The sequence below is a fragment of the Acipenser ruthenus genome, chromosome 16 (genome assembly GCF_902713425.1).
Source record: "Acipenser ruthenus chromosome 16, fAciRut3.2 maternal haplotype, whole genome shotgun sequence".
Taxonomy (NCBI): domain Eukaryota; kingdom Metazoa; phylum Chordata; class Actinopteri; order Acipenseriformes; family Acipenseridae; genus Acipenser; species Acipenser ruthenus.
The window spans coordinates 21,711,558-21,730,282 of NC_081204.1; the positions used below are offsets into that span (position 1 = coordinate 21,711,558).

At 40.5% G+C, this 18,725-nt stretch overlaps 1 protein-coding gene across 2 annotated transcripts in view; it reads right to left on the reverse strand.

Annotated features, from left to right (window-relative positions):
• LOC117412061 (neuronal migration protein doublecortin-like) overlaps positions 1-18,725 on the reverse strand; it is a 62,160-nt gene that overhangs the window by 32,928 nt on the left and 10,507 nt on the right. For both annotated transcript variants that reach the window (XM_058989043.1, XM_058989042.1), the window contains exon 3: positions 14,440-14,783. In XM_058989043.1, the coding sequence (XP_058845026.1) occupies positions 14,440-14,783 (344 nt within the window). The remainder of the gene's footprint in view (positions 1-14,439; positions 14,784-18,725) is intronic.

Consider the following 18,725-nt stretch of genomic DNA (forward strand, 5'->3'; position numbering starts at 1 on the left):
GCTCAGAAGTGGATTCAGTCAATACAAAGACATATCTCTCCCCCTGTAACAGCAGAAGTAAGAAACACCACATTGGTTCTTTATTAGAATAATGTCTGTGAGTGTTAATGGTTACACACTGATGTACCAGCTGAACTTGGCATGAAATAGGATTTGAAAAGAAGCTGCAGAAGACTGTCTTGTAACCAGTGACCAGCTGCACATAGCATTGAGAAGTGACTGCTCTGTAGATGAGGATATCTTCTCAGCTCAACACTCTGGAAATTGACATTCCAGCAGCATGTGGAAAACCCTGTGGAATATTATAGTGATGAGTCCGCTCTGATCACAGTTACTGTTTTTTTTTTTTTTAACCAGGTTGTCAAAAACGTTTTTCTGCTTTTTACTCACAGTTTTGCTATGCTTGTTCTTCCTCGACTGAACTCAAACCTGCTTTGATTTTGAGGTATTTAAGAACAAAAAACAGGTGGGTTCAAAGACTCCTACTGGAGTCTTACTTGTGCCTTAGGTATGAAATCACATATGGAAAATCTGATCTTCATAGGAGGATAAACAATACAACATCATTAGTGTCTAGAGATAGGTCATCAATTAATTGCCCCACCTTGACCTTGCCAGCCCTTCATCAATTGATCGCCATGGTTTTAATTTTGCTAAACATTAATTGATCGATTAATTGCCCTGATGACTTATTTGGCAATATTAAAATGCAGTGCACAGACTGCAAAGTGTTAAGAAACAACACATCCACATCATGAGCATATTTATTAACGTCCTTTTCGACTATTTTTACCTCGCAGCCTTGGCTACCAGTGCCTACGCATATATCACAGGTTTTCGTTTCCAGTGCGTGCTTGAAATGGCAATTTTGTGAAATGGCAATTAAGCACCGGTTTCAGCCATTCAAACCCCCTGTTCCATCACGGTAAGAGGATCCCTTGGGTGAACTCTCTCGCACACCAGTAAGGGAAGGTTGTTCACTGCTATTCCAGCTCATTCTTCATTCGCTCTAATGGGATGTTCTACTGGCTTTACCCTGGGCTCTTCCACCACGCACTGGATTTATTGCCATTCTGTTAACGAGCGCCAGAGCCGTGCTGCTTAATCAGGGATCATTGCAAAGCAGTGCAGAGAATACAAGGGGGGGGTGGGGGGGGGGGGGTGGGGGGTTCTAACTGAAGCATGTATGCTAGTGCATTTTCTTTCAATTTTTCTCAATAAAACATGAAGCCATTGCAGCAGTGCATAGGAAACCAGATTCTAGAAGCACTTCCACATGCCACACATACACTTCCATTGCACACATTGCTTAAGGAGTAAGTAGCTCATAATGTCATCTTCTTGGTTTTCTTTACCAGCCCGTTGACTTTTATGATGTCTGTGACTGTTCGGAGTGGTTCTAATTGCATGTATTAAAATATTGTGCTTTTCAATGATTTTTTTGATTTGATATTCAGGACCTCTTATACCTACAGTTGTGCTGTACTTCCATGTCACCCTGAATGTTGTATACACGTCTTCCCCGTACAGACTCCCTGTTTCTTACACTAGCTCTGATGTTACAGTAACTGCCATGATGTTCGTCTGTGGTGAGCTGCTGCTTTAGCCTGCAGTTTATCAGTAGGGTTGGTTTTTCATCTTCATAAGACTCATTCTAGTGTTGGGGACTGGCAAGGCTTTCTATTTGAAATGATGTCATCCCATGGCTTGTGCCCACTTTACTGAACCACCAATACAGCTGGCACTAATTGGCACCTACGGCAGTTTTTCCCAGGCAATGGAGCAGCGAGCTACTCAGCAGAAGGTGCTTGCTCTTGGGTGGAATCAGGGTTTCACTCCCTGGAGCTGTCAGTCTAGCACCTTTCACATGAGAAACACACATGGTAAACAGGTGAGGAAACAGGAAGAAAATCTAATTTGAAGCTATTACTCTTTAATATGGGCACTGTTAGTCTTGAAGGCGGGAGCTATCATCTAGATCAGTGGTTCTCAATCCTGGTCCTGGGGGACCATTGCCCTGCTGGTTTTTATTCCAACCAAGCTCTCAATTACTTAATCCTTAATTGAACTAATAAGTAGCTTAATTTGACTTTTTAAATAGTGTAGCTTATAAAAAAGTTGGAGAATTTAAGTTCCTTATACAATTTTATACCTAAATTGAAATCTCCATCTGTTTAAAATAATTAAAAAGCTCTGATTAGGCAAATTATTAGTTCAATTAAGGGTTCAATTACGTAACTGAGCGCTTGGTTGGAACACAAACCAGCAGGGCAGTGGTCCCCCAGGACCAGGATTGAGAACCACTGATCTAGATAACATTACAAACAGCAACTTTGTCATACGAACAGGGTGAATGGCCATCTCCAGTAACAGAATGGCAGTGTACTTTCCATGTGATTCTCATGTACTGATGTCTGGGGAAGGTGCTAGAATACTTAAAGGGTGATAAAGCAGATGTAAGAATCTGCACTGTTAGAAAAACTATACAAACAGTATTTGAGTTGCAATTGCAATAAAACCCAATCATAATCACTTTGTGCTACAAATAATTTCACAGGCCTGTTCTATAATTGCATCTATAGAACTATATAACATGACGTTATCCATTTGTCCATCTGTGACAAATGAGAAAATAAATGATGGAAGAAACCTACTCCTTGTCGAAGGAACACAAATCTAATACGTAGGAGTAGCAAAACGTATTGTTCAGCCTGCCCACAGTACATTGAATTTAATCGGATTTGGGATCTATACATAAACCACACTGGATAAATATATGACTAATGTAAGCCTTGAGAGAAAACACAGTGAGACAAATTGAATCTTTTTCTCATTTCCTCCTGTTAGCGAGCCCGAGGAACGGACTGGCAGAAGGGCTGGAAGAGACTGAGCTCCAGGGACAGCTCCCATGGCTGGCTCTCAAGTTCAGAGGCTGCTGGAGGGCAATGAGCTGGGCTTTGCTGCCATGTCAACAGGAACAAACTGTTAACTCTCTCACCGTCTTTTCAAGTTATACATGCGGAAGACGCTGCAAAAGAAGTGGTCAATGCTATCGTACACTTCTACTGTTCAGCAGCTTGCAGCCCTGCACGCCATTTGAATGTTACATTTCTCTCATGTGTTTGCAATTGTTCTGTGTGGTTTGCTGTTCTACTGCACCAGTGTTTATTATTTTTTGTACTCTCGCTTGGTTAACACAGTTTGTTTGGAGAAATCTTTGTGTTTGTTAAACAGTTGAAAGTTTAGTCCACTAGATGCTATTTTGTAGAAATGTGTTCTTGAGTTTTATTTAGATTTACAATTAATTTACAGAGGGGACACAAATTACAGTTGCACCCCTCTAGTGGCCATTTCGAAAACCATTTCAGAAGCAGGGCTGACATAAGAGCAGCACGCTGAACCTGATAAATAATGATCTTAATGGAAACAGCAACCGAGAATTACACAAACCTCCCACAGCATATTAAACAGGTAAGAAAAATCCTTTTAATATTCTGTGCATATCACTGAAGTCAGCCTGCATGATGTCATACCCTTTAGGGGAAAGGAGGGTGTTGGCATGGTAACCGATCGCCCCCACCATTCTCAAGCTGAGCATGCACGACAATCACCAAGAGAGTTGCATTGAGTACACAGCCAAGTGACCTCAGAAGAGACACATCAGCCGAGAAAACAAGGGCATTGCAGCAGTATTGAGAAGATGACTTAAGAAATGGTTTATCTACTGAGACCAGACTTCTTGTGGGATGTGAGCGATGCACAGCATCCCTGTCCTCTAATCCTCTGATTCACCATTCTGCACACTGTGCTTATTCAAATATACTGAGACTTCAGGCTGACAGACTGCAGTGTTACAAGATTCCTGTCCTTACTTTTCTGACACATCGCTGCTGTAAAAGGGCTTCATGCTTCACTTCAAAAGCAATAATATCATCATGAAATGATTTCATTTAAGGAGATACAGTAAGCTTTAGGGCCGACTCAGTATACAGACACCTCACAATTGGGGACACTTTTTTTACATCCCAGATGTGCTCCTGTTGACGTCAGTGGAAAGTCATCTTCAATATTAAGGCTGCCCCCTCTATTCACTATTAACATATCAAACCTCAGTTACCTCTATAGTAAGACCAACATGCTGTAAATTACCCAACCATTTTCTACAACTTGCATGCAGCATGATGTCACATTATTAGAAACTAAAGCATTTACAACAGTTTGCACGTAAGAACATTAAAATAAATATAATCTAGAATGGTTAACGTGTTCAATACAGTGGCTAAACAAATAACTTCTTAAATAACCAGAAGCATATTCATTTGTTACAAATAAATGTAATGTACCTTCAGTAGCATCGCATGCCACTGAAGCTAGTACAACACTGATATGACTTGCTTCCCAGATTACTCTCCCACAATCAGCATGTTAGTTAGTAAGCATGGCAAACAATTACACCGTGTAACAATTTTTTATTTTTTTTTTGGTTCCTGGGTAGTAAGCGTTATTTCCTAATTGCTTATGCCTCAAAAGTATAGAAAATGGCTATTATTCACCACAAACTTTGCTTTTGTGACCAGGACAGTGATATTTTGAAATTGACCTATTTCCAATGAGAAAACGGGCGAATTTGTGTCTTTTCGTTCACATAAAGTCAGAAAAACACAACATATGAATCCAAATTAACGTATTTATACTAAAGTAATACAAAAATGACTACAAAAGATTTAGAAGTGAGTAGTTTTTCGAGATTTACGATTATACTGTAAATCACTTTCACGAATCAGCCCCCAAATGTAGTCTCCCATCATGTTCTCGTTATACTGTCCTTCATTGACAGCTCATCCAGGAGCCTCAAAGCCGTGCTGCTCCATAATGGTAACAAGTACCTGTCTCTTCCCCTGGCTCACTCGGTGCACCTCAAAGAGGATTACAACAGCATCAAGACCTTGCTGGACGCCTTGAAGTATGATGAGTACGGCTGGGACCCCCGGAAGGTGCTGATGCCACCACTGCACATCAAATTGGGCCTTATGAAACAATTTGTCAGAGCTCTAGATAAGGAGTCGGCAGCCTTCAAGTACCTTCAAGACTTCCTCCCTAAGCTGTCTGAGGCAAAGGTCAAAGCCGGTATCTTTGTCGGACCACAGATAAAGAAGATCCTGGAGTGCAATGAATTCCCCAAGAAGCTCACTAGTAAGGAGAAAGCGGTTTGAAACAGCTTTGTCGCAGTGGTTCGGGGCTTCCTGGGCAATCACAAGGCCGAAAACTATGTGGATCTGGTTGAGACTCTGGTGAAGAACTACGGCACAATGGGCTGTAGGATGTCCCTCAAAGTCCATATCCTTGATGCTCATCTTGATAAATTCAAGGAGAACATGGGAGCGTACTCGGAGGAGCAAGGCGAGCGCTTCCACCAGGATATACTGGACTTTGAACGCCGCTACCAAGGACAGTATAACGAGAACATGATGGGAGACTACATTTGGGGGCTGATTCGTGAAAGTGATTTACAGTATAATCGCAAATCTTGAAAAACTACTTACTTCTAAATCTTTTGTAGTCATTTTTGTATTACTTTAGTATAAATACATGTTAATTTGGATTCATATGTTGTTTTTTTCTGACTTTATGTGAACGAAGAGACACAAATTCGCCCGTTTTCTCATTGGAAATAGGTAAATTTCACTGTCACTGTCCTGGTCACAAAAGCAAAGTTTGTGGTGAATAATAGCCATTTTCTATACTTTTGAGGCATAAGCAATTAGGAAATAACACTTACTACCCAGGAACAAAAATTGTGTTACATAGTGTTATCTAACAGCAGAGAAGAACACATGTAACAGGATAGTAAACAGGTATGAAATGAATTAGTATCCTTTCTTAATTGGGTGACATGGGAATGAAGAGACGGACAAGCCGTATAGCATCTTTGATTTTTCTGGCAGGACTTCAATAATCTATTCTTATTTGTCCATCAATGTGACTGCATGGCTCCTGGAATCTCTTAAAGCCAATTCCTACAGCCCCACTTGTGGATTTAGAAGGAGCAGCTGCTACCTGATGTGGAAACAGGCTGCAGGCCTGGTGTGTAGAGCTGATGTCATACAAATCGTTTGAATTGTCTGGGGCTCCATTAAGCAAGTTCCTGTTGCTATGGAAACACCCTGTCTCCGGTAACTTCTGAGTGAAGCTGATAGATGCTATTCTAATTCTAGTCTTTTCCTTATAGGCTTATATCACAGGCCGGCGGGGGGGTTGCTGTATTCTGCTTTAAGTCTTTTTGTCAGTTTAATTTATAGCCGATATCTGATGACCCTGCGTATTGTAAAGGGCATATTCCTCCTGGGTTGGACCATTCTGCCTTTTTATAAGTATCCATGATATACTGTACAGCGCAGATTTTGGTGTAAATTGGTGACTGGTTTACTTGGTACAGCATGACAGATTTGACTGCAGATTTCCACCCTTTAATTTCATGGAATTAGAGACAACATTAACCGATATTGATGTATACCTTCAAAATATGGTAAGACCATTGCTGACTGGTGACATGCTTGCTGGCTGTACCTTATTACACGGAAAATGGCACAGTTGAGCTGAGGTTGTAGGCGCTGCTACAGGTCAGTCTTGGCAGACAGTTCTACACTCTAAGCACCTGATTTAGAAACGTGCAGGACAATTACTGCCAGTTATAGATATAACCGTGTCAATACCAGAAACGATATCCAGTTTGAGCTACTTCTGTTACCTGTCTGAATCACTGACTTTGTAACTAATGTCATGCTTTGATATATCAGGACAAAATGTGTGATTGCCCCATTCAAAATCCAGACCCTTATGCACGGATTCTGTCTGTCTGCCTGTCACACTCTACAAGGTGAGCACTACCTTGAATTCTCTAAACTTCTGTCATAGACTCGAAGCCTCCTATAGACCTTTACGGTTGCATTTGGGTATAAGACCATGCACTGTGGATTTTATACAATGTTTTAACCTATAGATAAAGGTGCTCTGATATTATGAGGGACCTCTGTGTGTGTGTGTGCACTGTATTATGTATACATTCCCTTACAGAAAGTGCAATTACCAGTGGATTACCTGAACCCTTAGCAAACCACAGCATTACTAGCAATGGCAACACAACATATTGGAACTAATATTGCAAGACTGTGGTCCTCATACGATAACACACTGTCTGGCTCTGTTACAGTGTGTATTCATACCACTGGCATACCATTGACATGTCAAAATCTGATAATCGCCTAGCTCTGGTACCATTATTCCATTATTGCTTGCTGCCCTTGTGCTATCATTGTCCTTGGTAGAGAACCATTGTTTTGTCATTGTAGTGCTACACACGACACTGGGTTTCTCAAAGATATTACTATTGCATGCTGTAAAAAAAAGATTAACAGTTAAAATATTCAAACAAATGTTTCTTAAAATGTATCTCGAAGAAATAAACATTCTCGGTTTCTTTTCTTGGTTAAGGTCATTTGCTTTCATTTGATTTAATTTTATCTAGCAGATGAAAAAGAAATGTAATAGTATGAATGTTCAGAACATGCAGAATACTTATCCAGCATTAATATACAAGAAGCGCTATTAATAATGAATTCCTGGGGAGCAAGAGAACTTCAGTCCTTGTGCTGCCAAGTAGTTTGAAAATAGATGTCATTTGGAGGGTAATTAAAAATAACGGCTTGTGTCAAATCCTTTCACAGCAGCAATGAATAAAAGGAAGGCAAGTAAAAAGATGGCATACATGCACTCACACACGCACAGGGCCGTCAAGCCTGACAGACCAGCCCCCTCCAGCTGGGCTCTTTGTGCTGTGGATGCGGTTTCCTAGCAACCGGTTCCACCAGCTGTCAGAACGGAATGGGAGGGGTGGGGGAAGCACAACGAGCAGCAGAGTCTGGGAGGCGTGGCACTGCATCAAACTCGCTTGACAAGAACGTGGAAGAAACTGGAGGATGGCTACAACAAAGAGCTGCAACACAGGAGGACAGTAAACCCAGGAACCAGGAAAGCACACACTCCCGGATTTAAAGGAGATGTTCCCATTGAAAACAAGCTCCTTCAACAATTACGCAGGTGGGGGCGGGTAGAGGGGAAAGAAGGGTCAAGTCTAGTTGACGTTTTAGCACATGCAGAAGATGAAGCAAATTCATGGGCTCACAATGATGGATGGCAATTCATTTTCTCTTGGGGAACATTTCACATGTAGTTGCTGCAGTGTGCTCAATTTGTTTATCAGTACATGGTAAACCCCATGAAAATAAGGTTCTTTACAGGTCTGTGTGTCTAATCCCAATGCAGCAAGGCTCAATATTTGAATGCACGTCAGTAAATGAGGTGAAAGATCACTGGTGTGGCGGTACTGTGATCAGTTTAGATCATTAAAATAGACACCCAAGGAAAGTGTCTTTCTTTTTCTTTTTTTAAACAGTGCTGAAAGAAGTCTATAAACTAGCAACGTGGATAATTGTGACCCCAGACTACCCACATGTTTGCAATTTAACTGGGGATTAGCAGATTAAAAGATTAATTGATTCTGCATGAGCTAGTTGTAATCGACTTTAAAATGTTGTAATCATTTTAAAATGTCATGTGTGTAAACAGTTGTAATTACTTTAAGGGTGCCCTGATAAATTCATTAAAGGAAAATATTGAGACTAAGATAAAACCCATAATAATTGATATAATCCTAGTTTCCCCAAATCAGATATTTTCAGTTGCACAAGAAAGCAAAACAATATTAAAACAATATGCACACACTCTATGCACTGTATAAAGATATAACTAAGATGTTACCATGGCACTACAGAACTTGTTCAATTCAAGATTGTAAGAGCCTCAGTAGAAATGATGCTTTGCATTATAGTAAAAAACATAAACTCTGGGTCTCTAAACAGTCAACTCTGACACCTGCTCTCTGTAATGGCAAGTGTTGTTTCTTTCCCCTCTATTCATGTATTATAGGCATAACTGTGCCTAATTGTGCATGAATGCTTCCAAACGCATTTCCTACCCTTCCAGGATTTCTCCCAAGATGGTTCTGTTCTTTACACTTTATTCAAGTATTTCTTCCTAAATAAAAGAAATGTGTTTTGCTGTTGATAAAAGCAAAGTGCTAGCCTTGGGTAGTGGAGTAAACCAGTGTAAAGGGAGGGTACTTGTACTGGGCTGATGTTACACACATTGCACGATTAATCCGGTCTGCTGGACAGCAGTCCCCAGGCTATGCAAGGCAGGGAGATATGTTCCCCGGGGTGTTTAGTAAACCCGGAGATTGACATTTTGGACGGTGGAGTGGAGATCCTGCGGACAGGGGAGGGTACTTGGTCTAAGAATCCCAGAGAACACTAATATCTTTTATAACAGGTGCGAGTCACATCAATGTGAAGCTAGGCACAGTCAAACACAACTCACATGTGCTATGCTGGTACTGTAAAAAACCAGCCGTGGTTTATCCCGTCGGGGTATAAATTGATCAAATCTAGAAATGGATGCATACATACTGTAAACTGTGAATCGACCCTGTATAGTGACTCTGTTAACCAGGTAATTGCCTCGGAGGGATTCTCCACCCCTCTGAACCCAATGAAAGTGATAGATTACATTATACTGCAATGGTGTGCATTTCAGTTAAGTTAAAGCCCTCGGTGTAATTAGTTTACTAATGATTTTTTTTTTTGTATTTGCTTTATTAGCTTAAATATGAGAAGGCTTGTAGCTTTGAGTTTGCCCTGGAGAAATCGTTCCACATGAACCAGCAGCAATGACGATTGTGATATGCTAGCACTGTTTGGTACCACATTGATGCCATGGTACTCCAATGCAAAACATGAAATATGTCCCACTGTGGTAACACTCACCACAGCCACATCCCAGTTTAACTGGCTATCATTGCCAATAAATCTGTTCACAAGCCATGCTTTCTGTGCTGCACTTGCTTAGTCATTTCACCTGGATTGTGAAATTGTCTCCACCCCTTCAGGGGCTTCTTTCCTGTCACAGCTGCTTCCCCTACTGACTGACATGCTTCCAGCCAGTAACATGCTTTGACCCAGAATACACTGCTTAGGTGAAATGACCCAGGAACAGGAAGTGTTACAGATATCCTGAGAGTAGGGCATCGAAAATGTCTTTCTTTTAACAGAAAGTAGTACCAGATAGTGTGCAGGATTTTCAAAAGCAGTGTTATTGTATCAAACTCGTGGTGTAGTAACGTGAGCTTTAGTAGCAAGTGATTTTCAAATGAAATGTGCTAATTATCATTTACGACCTTTTCAAATGTAGTTTTAAAATGAAAATACACGTTTAAGACCTATGTGGCTTACAGAAGTGCAAAACAGGTAAGATTTATGAAAATATGTTTTTTGTGTCCATGAAGACAGCTTACCTGTTTATTCATACTGTATACACCAGTTTAATAAGCACAATGTGTTATTTCATATAGGTATGCCATCTAAACTGTAGGAGTAAAGTTGACTACATTTACTGAATTTATTTTCTTCAATAATCAGTAAATAGCTTTTTTACACACTTGTATGGTAAATAGATACATGGCTATAAACTTCTACGACCGTCTGAATATTTTTTTGTGTAGCTATATTTCCAGAGCAGCTACAGTGCATTATGGATATTGTGCTGATGGTGCTTTGTGCTAAATAATGCATGCATGATGAACCATGAATATAGGGAGAGCGTCTGGCTGTATTATAAACATGCCACCCCCTCCCCCCTTGAAAAACCTGCTTACCCCCGCAGTAATTAGATTGCCTGTATTAACCGCATACCCCCAGATTAATATTTATCAGGGGGTGTTATCAGAGGCTGGCAGAAAAAAGATTCAATTGAAATGAACTGTATCAACGATAAATGTGCCTCTCTATACTGCTGTTCCAGCAAAGTACATCTTGGCAGTATTCTCCCTGGCGAAGCTGTATGATCGCAGCCCTCTAACCTGGCACAATAAGCTTGGGTGGTCGATTTTCCAGTTGTAACGCTGATTTAGCAGAGAAAAACAATATGGATTTGGATTTCAATATGAAAGCAGGCTTTTCTACTCACCTATCTTTACATAAGCAAGCTTACTGGCTGGCGTCCACTAGGGTGACGCATTGCACCACAACAGACAATTTAGAATATAACTGGGATCACTGAATATACAGCTGATACATCCAACAAGCACTAGCTGGTGCACAAATGAAATGAACAATGGAGTCGGCAGAGTGGAAGTAACATACTGTATTCATTTGAAGCTCATCTACAATGCTGCATTACCTCACAGCACTGGGTTACACAGTTTGGACCGACACCTTGAGATTTTAATTAACAGTGCCTGAACCTCATCCTTTAACTGCTTTCCTCGAAGCAAATCCTCACAGATTTCTAGTTATATTATGGCTTGCAAATAAAACAGTGGTCAGACTCTATGCTGATCTACAGGAAAGAAAAGGTACAGTAGGACGGAACAGCTAGTGAGTGGGTTGGTCTAATATAAAGTGAGTGTGCTTCTTCTTTGGTCTGGGTAGGACCCTGGTATTAAAATGGTATTCCAATGGTATTTGTTATATTTCTGTAAGGGTGCGGTACAATGCTGCCACAAAATGATTGAGACAAAAGGGTAGAGAGGCTGTGAAAAACACTCAATAGCTTTAAACTATATTACCAGCAAGGCTGAGGGTGACAATGAAACTGTATGCATTTGACCTTTTAACAAAATTGTTCATAAACACCAGAAATGAAAACACGAGAGTGCTGCCATATAGCTCCCAAATACCGGGTCAGGATTGGTACACGTCTAGGTAACTGGCCTTGGTAACCTCATCACATGATCCATTAACCTCCGTGCTGTCTCCAGGGATGTTTTTATTTATCTGTTCAATACATTATGTTTCGCAGCTCAACCACCTCTTATATCAAGCATTTTGGGGCCTTCAGATTCTATTTACAGTTGCTCAAATTGCCTTAAAGCCTGAAGGTCTTTTGCTGGCTGGAATTGCTGTACTTCACAGGGAACCCACTATACAGCAGAACCACACAGAACACACCCCAAGTCTGTCTGTAAACCATGTCTGTAATATTGTAGATATTAAAATAACATCCAGGTATTTAATGAGTATTATTACATAACAAAAATAGTTTATTGTATTTCAACTATTAGAATCTTGGTATACCTACTGTACTGTACATAGATAACCATCTGCTCTTTAAATACTGAATATATATGCTATGGTGCAACGTTCTTATGTTTTTAGTAAGTGGAACCCTCAAATGTTATCCATATTCTAGGAATGGCAGGATCCTGGGAATAAGTCATGTTTTGCACTTGCTGATCTTGGTATCCCTGAATTGATGATTCCTCCCTCTTCAAACACATTTGAATAAATATTCCACCCCATAAGTGCAGTAGTACCCCTTACAGTATCCATTTACTACCCCTGCATAACAACAGGGTGGGACATTTGTTCTTCATTTTACCACCAAAATAGGTCCTGCAAAAGAGACTGATTATAAAAAGACAAGAGACTATTTCTATTGTGAATGGCGTGGGCTTGTATTAATTGGCATGGTGTAAATGTAACATGGTTATTTCCATAAGCTGCTACAGCTGTAATCCCAGTTGGGCATATTTGTAAAGGTCTTGCAGAGAGATTTCCCTGTAGAAATATTTCAAGGTAAATAAATGGAATTAATGACGTCTGTGCAGGATGAGGCTGCAGCTGTGGGTTAGTTATGGGGAGGGGGGTTGAGCTAATGGTGGCTCCTGACATATTGATTGGTGGGCTATTCAATAAGGCCACTCCCTTACTGTGCCTTTCCTATTAGTAGAAACCACAAGGAGAGAACATCTGTCTGGCTTTATTAATGACTGCAGTGCCACTGATTCCATTACCAGCCTGTGCAAAATGGTGTAGTTAATATATATGATAATAGGTGGATTTCAAAACCTGATACGCGCTTCACTCCAGCAGAAGAAACCCCACAATGCATTAACAATTCAAATAAAGCAGAAATAAGATGCATATATTCATTGACATACTGTACTGTATAATAGTGATACCACCCTCTGCATCAGGAATGAACAGAATTGCTAGAATGAACCGGTTCAGCAAATAAAGACAAGCAGGTGGAGTATGGAAAGACAGTTTGAATATTGCACAATTATGGAGCTTGGAATCAGCACTGATATAGGCCTATAATTCACTGGGCTCCGAAGTCGCTCTCTCTCACAGTAGAAGGGATGTTTTTAGCAAATGATTAGACGCCAAGGTGTCTGTTTTTGCGTAATTATAGTGTGTATTACTGCCATTATACAAATGTAAGAAAACATTTAACTAACAGCAGCACTGCCTGTAGCCAATCTCTGTTCATCTGAGACATATAATACAATACTGATACAACAAGCCCAGCACATTTATAGATATGTAAATCAAGGAGATGTTCATTAACTTTATAACTGGGTCAGATTTAAAATCAAAAGGATGGAACAGATGAAATACTGTATTTTAAAGCCACACGCAATACCATTACCAGAATCAAAGGAAAAGCTCTCTGCATTGCAACGCCAGTAAAACAATGCGCTATTGTGCTGTGAAGTGATTTTACATACTCATTTCCATGGTTTTCCATGTTGGCAGTAATGGTTACTTTACTTCCCTTAAAAACCCTGAAATAACTCAGAGGCAGTACATTATCACACGGTCTGTTATCTGTTTGACTATCTTTCCAAAATTGGGTTCTTATCCTGTTTCCCATGAAACAAAGATAATCTCTCCGGTACTGCATTCTAGTTATGAAAAGTTTTGTATTAGAAGAATTTGCTTTTTTTGCACAGAAATAAAACCTTTAGTTAATATAGCTGTATTTTGAAGAGTATCTGACTATTCCAATGTTCATCTGAATATTTGAATATAAAGAATATTCAAACATTTCATTTCAGCACATATATGGAGAATTGAAATACATGTTTCAAATCAAGAACCCTGAAATCAGTCCCTTTCATATGAGCTCATATAAAATATATGACACCTATACAAATCCTATATTAGAGGTCCCTAGACTAAGCCGTCACCTGCTCTTTCCAGCCAATACACTTAATACAGATGAATGACAGAGACACTTTGAATAAGCTGTCTTTGAACAAGTAACAACAAGTGTTCCGTCCCTTCAGTGAACGGTAATTTGTGTTAAACTGCAGGCATGTTACATATCTGCAACAGAAATTGGTTTTCCACCTAGGTGCCCCCCTGGCAGCAGCACATCAGCATACATGCTTAAACTGCGGCTCTAGCTCTTCAGTTGAACTCTAAGAGGTCTATAAGCCACAAGGTTTACGGTTCACATCCAAGACCTGCTTTCCATGTAATAGAATGGGGCTGAGATGACAATCCACTGAATAAAACAGCTGTAACAATAAACTGGTACCTGTTTGCCATCGAGTGTGTAGATCCTCTTGACCACTCCGCTCTCCAGCTTGATGGCCTCTGTAATGTCTGTGAGGACCTGCTCGAAGGAGTGAGCCGTCTTCTTGTTGAGAAGGACCCGCACGGCCTTGCGCGGCTTCACCCCGCTCCGCATCACCGTCACCAGCTTGGGCCTCACAAAGTCCTTGCTCTCCTTCATCTCGCTGCCCTTCCCGCTGGCCAGCGACTGCAGGCCTTTCTGAGTGGCGGCTGAGGCCTTGACGTTCACCGACCAGTTGGGGTTGACATTCCTGGTGTAGTCAACCTTTTTGAAGTAGTTCTCGGACGCACACACGTAACTCTCCCCTGCGAAAACAGAACCAAGAGCAGATTAAACAAATCAAAAGCTTGATAACAGAGCTCTCTGAACCTTGTTTTCTAAATAGAACATTCTGGCAAGTATAACAGGGTGGAAACTGGCTGCGCTCAGCAAGCGAGCATCTTAACCACAATGCAAAAGAGCCGGGCTTGTATGCATTCCTGATTTTGGAGCTTTTAACCTCATCTCATCTCCCCAACGGGACATTCATATGACTAATAATTTCCAGTTGTTTGTAGAGGTATACAACTTACTGATATAGGATAAAAGGCTCAAATAAAAGAAGAAGGAATTCCATCAAATTTGTAATTATAAAGTTTTATAAACAAGCCTAGAATTCCAAACATTTAACTAAAGATAACGAAACACCAGGAAGCAATTGCAGCTGTCTCCGTAGCACTTCTCTTATTTATAGTCCATACTTACCAGATCACTTTGTGCAGTGTTTACAGCTGAGTACGTTAATACAGAGAAATGGAACATGTAACCGAGACACACAGTGCTTAATGGAGGGTTCATGGTTTCCAGGGATAGTTTAATGTGTGGTTCAGTAAAAATCCCTGCTGAAAGTGAGCAGAAAGTGGAGTGATATTGAGGTCTGGAGCAAGGAAACATAGATTTTCAGCCTTCTGAATTTATAACTCTTGTTTAAAAAAAAATGAATCACAAGCACTCGCTCACTAACCTCCCCTTTCACCCTCCTGATAATTTGTGTGTTTCCATTACTGACTGGTTGAGCGATTGCTTAAATATTACACAATGAGCATTCAGTTCAGCCCCCCGATCAGAGAGCCCAGCCCTGCATGGTAGCAGAAGCAGGGGAAGATAATGATTCAAGATCGTTAATACATTCATCTGCTGAAAAAGATCCCAGCCAAGCCTAGATTCACATGGGAGCTTACTGAAGGTATGTGAACCAATGCCATGCATTAAAGTGAATGTACTGTAGCAAACAAAATTATTCCAGAAATCTGACCTGTTGTGAAATGCCATTTGTTTTATTGGTACCTAATGTGCAGCTTACAAAGAAACACATGATATAGCAAACCTACTTTAACATGATATCTAGTACTATCATGAAATCTAGTAATTTCACCTTCCATTTGAAATGATTGAGGAAGTGCAACACAATCTGAAAGTCGTAAGAAGTCTGTTTTATAGTCTAAAAATAGGGCCCGCACATTGAAAGACCTCATATTTCAAGAGGCTGTATTCCTGCCAGAACCGCACAGGGCATTTTATTTAATAATCCCATCAAAGGCTTTTCATTTTGTAGCTTTTGTTTAATCCAACCCACACGCTGTCACTTAAACTTGTGACTCTTGGTAGAATATTAAAGCAAATTTGTTCTCCTTTTTAAAAGCAGTTTACTCTGATAGTGCGTTAAAACTGGCACTTGACCCTGGTCTTTATATAGCTAACAAAATAATTCCTGTAAATCTTACCTAATACCAATTACTATCATTTGGTAGCTCTGTTTTTTTCTTCATTTCATTAAAGGTATTTCAAGCTACTAATGAACTAAATCTATCAAGAGCTCCCTCCAGATGTTCTATTGCTGCACGTCCATCGCATCACCGCATTCTACTTCATGAGGTCACAGGAAGGAGAGACTTCTGGGAGCCTGAGTTATTTTAAGACTCAAGGAGACTTTTAAAAAAAAAAAGTATAGGTGTTCTTTTTTTTAATAAGTGTATTAAATAGAAATAAAATTCAAATGTGAAGCTTCTGTTATGTTTTAGTAAATATATGTGTATGTGAAAAACTAGACAGATTTAACCCAAGTTAAAAAGAAACTAAAAGCAGATCCCATACATATAATATGCGGTATATTAGAAATTCCAGGAAAGATTTTTTTTTCTATCGCTTCCTCACATGACTGCACTGTTACTGTGTGTCCTCATGGAGGCTAATTCTGAGTGAAAGGGGAGGCCGTGGATATAACAGGGTTTACAGAACACAGGGTCATCTTCAATGATAGAGCAACATTGTGTGAGTTAATACATGACAAAGAGAATTCACTTAGAAGTCATTAATCAAGCAGAGGCACAGTTTCGATAAAGCACTTTGAACTGAGCCTGAAGTTAATTGAAGCTGAAAGCACATCAGCTGAAGTGAATCCTCTCCCTCCGCTTCTCAGCCTCTTTGCTCGCGGCTCAGCTGGAAGAGATAATCAGCTCATTCCGATCACCTGGAAGAGATGATCAGCTCATTCCGATCAACCGGAAGAGATGATCAGCTCATTCCAAATCAACCGGAAGAGATGATCAGCTCATTCCAATCAACCGGAAGAGATGATCAGCTCATTCCAATCAACCGGAAGAGATGATCAGCTCATTCCAATCAACCGGAAGAGATGATCAGCTCATTCCAATCAACCGGAAGAGATGATCAGCTCATTCCGATCAACCGGAAGAGATGATCAGCTCATTCCGATCAACCGGAAGAGATGATCAGCTCATTCCAATCAACCGGAAGAGATGATCAGCTCATTCCAATCAACCGGAAGAGATGATCAGCTCATTCCAATCAACCGGAAGAGATGATCAGCTCATTCCAATCAACCGGAAGAGATGATCAGCTCATTCCAATCAACCGGAAGAGATGATCAGCTCATTCCGATCAACCGGAAGAGATGATCAGCTCATTCCAATCAACCGGAAGAGATGATCAGCTCATTCCAATCAACCGGAAGAGATGATCAGCTCATTCCGATCAACCGGAAGAGATGATCAGCTCATTCCAATCAACCGGAAGAGATCATCAGCTCATTCCAATCAACCGGAAGAGATGATCAGCTCATTCCGATCAACCGGAAGAGATGATCAGCTCATTCCGATCAACCGGAAGAGATGATCAGCTCATTCCAATCAACCGGAAGAGATGATCAGCTCATTCCAATCAACTGGAAGAGATGATCAGCTCATTTCGATCAACTGGAAGAGATGATCAGCTCATTCTGATCAACCGGAAGAGATGATTAGCTGCGATTTAACTCTATTTGCAGCATTTACATAATCGTACCCTGTGGGTCTCGTCGCGCTGTTGGAAATTATCTCTCACAACCACTGCTCCACTTCATGAATGAGTATTTTTATTGTGTATGACGGGTGAGGAAGTACTGCCCCAATCTGCAGGGGGCCGAGGGGTGACAATGACTGCAGAGAGGAAGGAGTCCCATGGAACTGAGAAGGGTTAGAGTCATCAGTGAGGTGATAAGACACTAAGGGTAATGCCCTTATACACATGGTAAAACCATAGCAAAGTGTAATAAAGCACCAAAAATACTTCTGGAAACTCATGGTTGCAGTAATATGAAGGACAAGTGCCCCATCTCTAGTCACTCTGCATGCATCTGTCTCTCCTGATAACAATATGCACAAGCACTCCAATCAAGGACGCTAAAGAATCTACAGCGCTCAGATGCTCTTGATATAGACCCAGTGTCAAGCAGCAGCATTCATATTTCTATTAAGCATCAGATAATCACTGCAATCATTTCCAAAGACTAGAACAAAACAGTGAATGTTCTCATGAGGCGGCTCTTTGTAAGTTCTTGCCTTGTACGCATGAAGTAACATAAATGAACCCAGCATCTCAAAGGTCTCCTGCTGGTTAGCATCAATATTGCAGAGTTCCTCAAAATAAATGGGTGGGCTCAATCTAATCAAAGAGCATTTCTGAAATCCGGATTGCAATGTTTGCCTCAAAGGAGATGATAGAGAAAGATTAAGCAATATGTTGGAGTTCTTGTCTAAGATCGGTGTCTTCAAATCAATCTGCTCCAATTCTGACTAGGATAACTGTAATTATTACAATGTGACATGTGTATAATGACTGAGCTGTCATGAGTTACATCCCTTGTATAATATATACCCCTTTCCTATCAGAAACATCATAGTTTACCATACACTATTACTCAAGCATAC